Genomic DNA, 9,937 nt, shown 5'->3' with positions numbered 1-9,937 from the left:
CTTTAAGCAGTAGTTAAAAGAAATCATTGCAGATATTGGGAAAGACAGAGGAAAGCTGAAAACTAAATCATCCATAAATCTTAATGAGAGACATGGAAACTATGCACTGCACATTTAAACCACAGTTTCATCCTCAATCATAAAAATTTTGCCAAGATACCAGCAACTGCAAAACTAGTATCCTGCATGAAGTATCAAGTAAATTTTGCTATCAACTATAGCTTAGTTTTCCCTTGCAAGGGGCACCATCTGGTAAGAAATATGTTTTATTGCCACACTGCTATCTTAAGCAAGGTAGTTCAGAGAATTTCTGTCAAGCTTAAGACTTGTCACATTGACTGCATTTATTCAAATAACCAGTTTCTACTCAAAGCAAAAATGTTAAAAAAGGCATTAGGAAATAAAGGCAAAATTCTGAAGGATGCTGATATATCAGATAATGTTGGTCAAGGAATAAAACAAAAACCCACTGTTGAGCCCATTGTCAGCCAGTGGAAGATGACATCTGAACAGCTGCTATGGTTGACGGTTGGACTCGATCTTAAGAGTTCTTTTCCAAACAAAACAATTCCATGATTCTATGATGAGTACAATAGTGGCAGAAGCTAGCTGAAAGTCAGATAAAATGCAGATCATTTTATAAATCAGCGGAATTAAAAAAAGAAGACAGAATTTCTGTGCATCATTAGAAGAAACCATGGAACCTGATAACTCAGAGGAAATGGAAGAGGAACTTATTCATGAGAGACTGCACACCTCATGTCTGAGCAGATAGTACTTTTCAAAATACCCAGAGTGATCACTTTTCTACTCATAGTCTTTTACTGCCTGAAATGCAGTGCACAGCCACTGTTTCCTAGACACACTGATCATACTTAGTATGTATGGAAAGCAGTTTGACTATGAAATATAACAGAGGTAATGGCATAGGAAGCACAATGACATTGGCTTTCTAGGTTAGGTTAACTTGAACTAAACCAATAATCTAACATGCTTTAAAATTTCTGCAACATATATGAAGGTTTAACTGTCACTTTATTAATTTTTGGAAAAAAGTTTATTTCTGGACTATTTTGCTGACACCTAGTGAGCCTCAGTTTGAATGGCTTCAGGCACAGGAGCACCTAGAAAAAGACAGAGGGTAACAAAACGTTTGTTTTATTCATTCCACTTGCAATAAAATATTTTATATGGCCATGTCTGTGCTTCAACAGTGCTGAACTGTTTATCAACTCAGAGATCACTGTAATACTCATGAGATATAAATATCTGGAAAGATGGTAAAAAGGAGAAAAGGAAAAGAGGTAATGGTCAAAGTCTTTCCCTCCCAGCCTAAATATCTTCTACATGGATGACTGACTCAAGGAAACTTTTCACTGTTTTGGAAACTTGTGTTTAGTATATTTAACTGGGATATCTCAGTGCCTGCAACTTCCAGTTAATAGCTTTTTTGTTTGTTTTTAATGTGAAATATGAACTACAAGCAACTCTTCATTATTGTCTCTAATTCAAATCTAATCCTATCATTACAATAGTATCAACGTGTTGCATTATCCTTGACTTAGTCTGGGAGAATGGCAATTTCACATGAGATTATCAGATTCACTGAAGTAGTTGATATCATCAGGGAAACATGCATCAGTGAGAAAATACAGCATTTTCTGAAACCTGCAACTAACAGTACATACAAAAGCAATTAAAAAAAATCAACCTCCTCTTTTAAACAGAACACCAGTTTCAGTGTTCCACCACCATCATTGTAAAAAATTTTTTTCTTGTATCTGATTTGAATCTGTCCTCTTTTAGTTTTTCTTATAGGCCCCTTTTAAGTATTGAAAATTAATACAAAGGACTTGGTTTTGCAAGGGGCAGCTCAGAAAAGGGAGATGTATTGAATACATCTTACTTCACTAAACATTTCTAGACATGCTTTGCACACACACTCTTACCACTGTCTTTATACAGTGCTAACAAACTTCATCATTATTCAACACTTACTTACCAAGTACATATTGATCAGATTAGAAAAGAAACTGAAAGATAACATGAACCATTTATAGTGTCCTTCCCCAACTCATCTACTATTACTTTGCTGGAATTGCAGTTTATTTAGAGCAAGTGAGGTAGACAAAAACTTACTCAATTTAAAAAAAGGAAAACATAATTTGACGTGATATATTAAGGTCAATTAACAAGAAAAGATATTCCAGGACACAGTTTTCTCAAAAAAAACAAAAAAAAAAAAAAAACAAAAAAAAAAAAAACAACACATTTATACTCAAGGTATGCAAGATGGTGAGGGAGAGGCTTGGAGGATAAGCTGTATGTATTGGCTGCCACTCTTGTGGCAATTTAACAAATAAACTGAAAACTTTATTTGCAGGCAATTCATATAAAAATGGGTGTCTTAACAAGCTGCACTGATTTCCAATAAACTACATTAAGCTCCTTCCACAAAAAGTTACAGTTTCCTAGGTCCTTTTTTTACATGTGTGTAAATTTTCTCTTTCTAAGATAGCACCTTTGAAAAAGAATATTATGTTTTTACATCAGCAGTCAAACATGTTGGCTTTCTTGCCTCAGTGAAAAAGTAAAGGAACTGCTTCAGTTCTCAGAGTGATAACAACAGAATTATTAGCTTTACTAAACAGTTAAAGGAGCAGCAAAGGCAGGCTGCTTGGAATGGAAAGTGTTGTTGGGAGCCAAGAGTCACAGCAGGGTAGGTAGAGCAAGGCTCTGTTTGACAGGGCAGGGTTCCACAGTACTGGGCAGAGCAGGGCAGGTCCAAGAGCAGGTCCATGACAGCAGCCAGGGCCAGTTAACATATCAGTGACTGCTAGGTGAGGTTGTAATAACATGGAAGATAAGAGGTCTCATCAGAATGTTGAGGCAGTAAGGCAGGGCCTGATCTGATGAGGGTAACCAGAGTTGGACACAGATCAGTGAATGCCAGGGAAGGCTGTAGAAATGAGTCAGCTGCACTAAGCTGGTCCCCAACCCAAACAAGGGCCCTGGAAGAGTAGGGTTATGGACTCCGGGCCCTGGCATGATAATGCATTTCAAAAGAAAGTGACTACCAACATCAACTGCTTCACTAATCTCACAGTCTGTGGCATAACTAGGATTATTAGTGTGTATTTATTGGGCAACTACCCATTTCCCCACACCCTCATAGAAAACCACATTATGAAAAAAATGTGTGCCATTCACGCATTGAGAATTACTGTGGGGTTTGACATCTGTGCTGTGTCTACAGCAACAGCAGTTCCACAAATCCACTGTTTGCAAGGTGGCATTTGAAGTGTACACAGCTTGAAAATTCTCAGTGTGAATGACCGGAAACCGGACAAAGTACATGTATCTCCTTCGAAGACAAAGGTCTTAGTGAAAGACACAAGTTCACACCAACTTAGACCTCCAACAGGCATCTGAAGGATCTCCTGGAAGTCTGAGCATGGTGCTCCAAGGTCCAGTAAAAAATTCAACCTTTCCATTTTATATTTATTCATTGCCATGTCTAAACTAAGATTATTTCCAAAAGACGGCCTCCATGCACTTCATTTGTTTCACTGTTATTTAAAAGGAAAGAAACAAAAAAATAAATTCCGAGATGGAAAGAAAACAGAAAGGCCTTTAACAACCAGAGTTTCAAACAGACTCAGTGTTTCATAAATGGATTGACTGCAGAAATTAATGCTGAAATCTTCAGTAAAATACAAAGGTAATTTTCTGCCTTCCAATAATTTTTATTTATTTAAATATTAGCTTTAGGCAAGAGATATATTTAGCGTGTTTATTAAATAAATTAATTAATGCACCCTTGATATTTTATGTATTGAATTGACAAAAAAATTGAAAACAGCTTCTTCATTACAGCATTTGTGTGTGACAGATGCACCAGAGAATGGTTCTTTCTGCTTCCTCTTCTGCAGCATCTGTTGTTATGAGTGACTAGTGCCCCGCTAAGATATATCACCTTGTCTTAGCAACAAAAATACACAGGCTTTTCGAAGATTAAATAAGTGTGCTTGAAGTGTGAAGCCAGTAGTGCTCAACTAAGTAGAGCTGCTAACATTTCTCTCTTAAGACAGATTCCTATGTGAAAAGTGTCCCATCTAGCTGAGACACCAAATAGGCTGCAGCACACAAGTGAAAATGGAAGAAAAAAATGAACAATATATAAAATCAAAACATTGCAGAATTAGAGCAAAAAGAAAGCTAAAACTGGTATCATAAAACTAATAACCCTAATGAAGACTGACTCAAATCTGGTATAATAGCACATTAAGAAATATCCAAGCATTCTTATAAAACTACTTTCTTCCTCTCAATGACATATTTAAAAGTCATGAACCAGATAGTAAGGAATTCAGGCAGCTGCTAAGTGCTTGCTTTCCTATGTAACACAATGAAATTGTGCTCAAAGGGGTGAAAGAGATGTGACATTTTTCCAGCCTCACTTTTCTTATTTAGACAGCAAGCAACATCGAAACTATTAGACAGGAGATGAATCTTGGAACATTATTTTGAGGGATGTTAACTAATGTGAATGAATTACTGGATTTAGCTTTCTGTACATTGGGAAAAAAGAAAAAAAGCTTTGTATTTTGCTACTTGAAGGTAAGGCCATTTACAAGTATATTCACCACTGAAAAGTAACAACATTCAAGTAAATTAATCTTTATTCAAGGTAAAATTAAGCAAACAACAATAAGACAGAAACACTAAATCTTTGTCATGATTTGTCAAGACATCAAAGTTGTACTTCAATTTTCCAAACTTAATATCGCTCTAAGTTTTAATACTTATAAGACTATTGTAGAAGTTGATATATCAAGAACAAATTTTTTAAAATACCATAATCAAAACTATTTCTTAGAAAAAGTATTTTTAGAGTCAGCCTTATAGCTCACTACATATTCATGTTCATAATTAAAAACCAGAAAATATGCTTAGAATACATTTTCTTAATGCTACTTGACATCACACAGAAGTGCTACCCCACGCAGTACCCAGTGCTCTGGAGGCTGAAGGGTTTTAAGATCCACAGCAGCAATAAAATTCATATCTGTTCGACTTGTCTTTTTGTAGACTGGACATGAATACAGACGTGGATCTCTTGAAGCTGAAAAGACAGAAGAGACGTAAAAAACAATGAAAGCAGGTTGAATAAACAGGGTTCTAAGAGACTGGGCATAGTGCAAATGTAAATTTGAATCAAGGTTTAATGCCATACAGGTTCTCAAGTACCACCAAAGAAAATTCTTACTTGGTTCTCACACTGTTTGCTACTGTGCTATTACCAGTTGAAGGCTACATATGGCTTGAAATTAATGTGGGTTTAAGATTTAACAGCATTGCCTAGGAGCTCAGTGTAGCAAGAACTGTAAATGGCCACTATAGTGACTAATATTATTATTATTCAATCTGCCCACTGAGCATTACTTCTTATCAACATATTGTTAATGTGTCAAAACAAAGAATGTCCTATTTGAAGCAACATTTTTGAAATGCATTTAGTATTTCAGAGTATAAATTTTCAGCTTGTTCACTGCAGAATTAGAACAGCATTCCAGTCATGCTAATACACCGGCACAGTGATCATGCCTCTCACAATAGATCAGCTGCACAAAATTGTGGTGAAATAACATGTAAGCAGGCTTTGTTTCTGGAGGTAGAATGTTTTTCAACAGAAGTTTCCGAATTTAAATTTAACAGTGGATAGTCTATTCTATTTTACATCCCTATTCAACATTTCCTATATGTATATATATATATGAAGCAGCACATTTAGCCTAAATATACATTTTCACAAAACAGCACTGTCCTTTAGGCCCAGAATTTTTCTTTCTGTCCTTATAGTCCTTTTCTGCCTTAAAGACAAAGCATCTTCAATGACCTCTCTCCATATCTCCACAGTTGCTTCTGTTAGCTCAAAAATAGCCTTGTCCACAAAACAAAACAACAAAAAAATTGCATTTTTATAAATATCTGTATCTAACTCACATTTTATTTATAAATACCTTACATAAGATACACATTTTTTAAAATATATATGTTATCTATAGATACTCATATACGTTTTGTGTATATATATTAAAAAATTACATTGGGTATAGGAAAGAGGTCATTTAGGTTTAGGTTACAGAGTTTACGTACATCAATGTTGTTTTCTTAATCTAAGACATACAGTTAATGGAACACAATGCAAGCACTTTTTCAGAGGTGTCAGAAAACAATTAATCTGTAATAAGTCTAAAAAGTTATTAGCAACATATTAAGACCAGAAGGTAAAGACTGATCTAAATATCAGGGGAAAAGTGCCTACTATAAATTATCAAGGCAGGCTGAAAGCTCATTTTGTATGGAAGTATGGGGGGTCTAGCTAAAGCCCAAAACACTTCTATATAGCTGAATAAATTACACTGAACCCTATCAAAACAGCATCCTTTACAGTACAGTTACTTACTATTATTCTCTGCATATATCCTTATAACAGGCATCATCTCAAAGAGCACCTTGGGTTTAGATTCCGTCAGTCTCATGTTTCTTCGGTCCCAACCAGCTCCTTCCAAGTACAGTCCATACACATAGACACCTTCCAAAGGAGGACTTGTGATATCATCTTTCATCCATTTAGTGACCTCACTGCACAGCACTACACTGTCAAGAGCCCATCCTTGGTTAACCCTTGTTATTTCCTGCTCAAAGTAGATGAAGGTATAAAGGTTACATTTTTATATATGCACAGAATAATTTTTTTTCAAAACATTTATTAGAAACATATTCCTGTGGTCACAAATTATCCTCTCCAATAAAAAAAAAATAAATTATGATACCCATGTTCACAGCAGTTTGACTTCTCTCTAAGCTAGTGTTGGCATGGTACTATAAGAAAGTTTTCAGTACTTGGTCTTAAGACCATACCAAGCAACCCAACCAGGCCCTGGACAGCCTGGTCTAGTCCCTGTTGATTGCAGGGAGGTCATACTAGATGATCTTTGGAGGTCCCTCACCGCCCAGACCATTCTACGATTCTTTTCAAATTTTATGAATTCCAGACAATTATGGTCTTCAATGTGTTCCTTCATGTGAAACAACATATGTATTTATTGCCTCCTTTAAAAAAAAAAAGTAGCTCATTCGTCAAGCACAACTAGTGGGCTGAGCAAACAACACAATCACCAAGTAGACAGAGATACACATATTTAACAGATAAATCAAATTTCATGCTTAGTAGGCATCCATAAAGGAAACTCTTTCCTACTTCATGGAGAGAGGCTGAATCAGAATAGCTGTTCTGGCAAGTCTTCAGCCAGGTTAAGTACTGAACACAGACTCAAAGGAAGAAAAACAAAACAAAAGAAGAATTTAATGGTCTAAGCACCTCTTCTCAGGGCTAGTAACATGACACATTACTTCTCCGGTCTGCCTTAATGGTGTAAAATAGTCCCTACACACATGGAGTTCAAAGTAGGAAGCATATTTTAACATGTTAGTGATTGATAAACTGAAAAATTATGTGCAGAGGAAGAAAAGTCAGGAAATATTAGTTATGCAGTCACACACGCTCCCTGCCAACATGATGGAGCCATGTCTATAATTCAGCCTTCATCACACAACCTTTTTTTTCATTTAAAAAATATATCAAAGAATATGCAGAGTAAGACTTTAAACACAATTTACCTGTCTCATTGCAGTTAAAAATCCTTGAGGATTAAAAAATCCTGACATCCAGAAGCAATTTGGTCGGCTTTCAAAAATCCAATTGTAAAACTGATGGTTTCTTTCTAAAAGCTCAGTAAACCAGAAACCAAGTGTACTGGAAGCCCAAGACGCCTAAAAACAGTAAACAGCATGTTCTTTATTTTTATTCAACAGTTTTAAAACATATTAAAGTCAAAAAATGGTAATTCTACACAAGGTAGTAAACAACATAACATTAGCAAAGCACATTTAAAGCTCATTTTTCATATATTAACTTTTAACCTGATAGACAAATGCTGCTTCCCACTGAAATCTGTAGCAAATTCTGCGTTAGCACCTGTGTTTGAAAAGTTTTTACTGCATGTCTAGGAGCTTAATCTAGCTCTACAGGAAAAAAAAATAAAAATTGTTTTCCCTTACAAAACAAGTGATGTACACCTACTTTTTTCCATCTGGCAGGAATCCTTCCATCATACATGCAGTCTAAGGCATCCCTCAGATTTTCACTCATAACAATTGTCCCATCAATGGCAAGTTTTAGATCAGTCAGAGTGGTTCTCACTAAGGAGATAACTCTCTGCATTTGTTCAATTTCCTGTCGCAAAAATATGTTCATAGGCTGAAACGATCCCATGTTCTTCAGTTTTTCTTTTACCTATACATAGAAAACCAAATATCCTTCAACAGAAGTAAAAAAACAAAGGTGGTCTTATGTCAAGATTAGACCTCAATAAAATTTTTCAGAATCCTTTTATTCAAGAAGTTAAATGATCAGCTTAGCATCTTCCTTGAACGCTCTGCAAGACAGAAATTCAGAATTTGTTCCAGAAGTCTATGATGCTAACTCATGATTTAGTCTATATATCGTTTTATGAGTTAACATTATTTAAACAGCACATAGGTCATACCCAGTTGTACAGATTTCAGCTTACATTCCAATAGACAGTTCCCAAAGTGCACTTTGTACAAGAGAATCAGAAGCGATTGCCCTAGCCAATTTGCCTCAGTATAGTAGTGCTATTTATCAGTAATGCCTGTGAATTATTGCAGTACCAGGCAGTCTTGGATTCTAATGAAAGTTGTCAATATTTTTAAATCAAAAGTGTAACATTAACAAATTAATGACTGCATGAATGAAACTAGAATTTCTGTAGTCAATAGAGTCCTATTGAGAGACATTTGAAAAAAATTATATATAACAGGTATTGAATCCCATACAGGGTTACTAGCCCTGTTAGTAATATGAATAACCTTTCTATCAGTATTTTACTATACAAAAAGGAATTTAAACAATTTTCACCATGTGAAGAACTTTAGTGCTTCACATTTACTTTTATTAATGCAAACTAAATTTTAATTTGTCATTTCTATTCAGAGTTGCTCTGCCCCAAAAGAGCTCTTATAAACTTAACAGGACTAACTGTACCTGTACAATGACACTATATAGTACATGGCTAAGCTACATGTCTATTCCTGGAGATGTTGAGTAAAATTTGAAGAGAGTTGGACTAACAACTACCAGGAGATTTTGCCTATCACTAAAGCAGTAACTTTCTGAGAAACTCAAATTGCAATCCTTTGAAGATCTCAGATGTCTGGTTCAGCCTTTTGGAAAGTCATACACCTCAGGTTTCTAGAAAGACACTAGGTCAGAAACTTCATCAAGTGCAAAATTTTGGAAAACTGCTAGACAGCCATCGTTCCAAATTCAGTTATGTTAACTCATATGTTTAGATAAAGTATATTATCATAATTATGCCATTTGAGGAAAGGAAGATTATGTGATACAAAATAGGCTACAGAAAACATAAATTAACAGAGGTAAGGCATGGGTACCTGAAAAGAGTCTATAATCATAAGCATACCCTGCATAAGGAAAATTAATTACTGTGTAAAAACAGTGAAGGTGATGTTGGATTGTACAAGTCTCCATGATCCTTTTCACATCTCAGCATCCTCACAGGACAAATTTGGCATTCATAAGCCACACAGCCTTGTATCAGGTCCTCAGGCTAGCTTCCATTAAAAAATAAAATGGCACTCTCTTCCAGAAGTAGATAGCAGGCAAATCATCTAATTAATAAAATATCTTACTGTCCAGGTGAGCATGTAGCTAATTTGGGAATCAGTTGAAGTACAAGAATGCGTATGAACTCTCCCTGATGACACACTGGGGAGGTTCACATGCATTTCCTAACAACAGTGTTGTAAATGCTTTATTACTGACATA

At 35.5% G+C, this 9,937-nt stretch overlaps 1 protein-coding gene across 1 annotated transcript in view; it reads right to left on the bottom strand.

Annotated features, from left to right (window-relative positions):
• Positions 1-4,973: 4,973 nt before the first annotated feature.
• The window catches only part of DNAH5 (dynein axonemal heavy chain 5), a 134,924-nt gene continuing 129,960 nt past the window's right edge, over positions 4,974-9,937 (bottom strand). Inside the window, 4 exon segments of the mRNA XM_054381977.1 lie at positions 4,974-5,125; positions 6,470-6,701; positions 7,687-7,839; positions 8,150-8,362. Of these exon segments, the coding sequence (XP_054237952.1) occupies positions 4,974-5,125; positions 6,470-6,701; positions 7,687-7,839; positions 8,150-8,362 (750 nt within the window).

Source organism: Indicator indicator, chromosome 6 (genome assembly GCF_027791375.1).
Source record: "Indicator indicator isolate 239-I01 chromosome 6, UM_Iind_1.1, whole genome shotgun sequence".
NCBI lineage: Eukaryota > Metazoa > Chordata > Aves > Piciformes > Indicatoridae > Indicator > Indicator indicator.
Note: the sequence above shows the minus strand (reverse complement) of the source record. Positions and strands in the feature narration are given on the sequence as shown.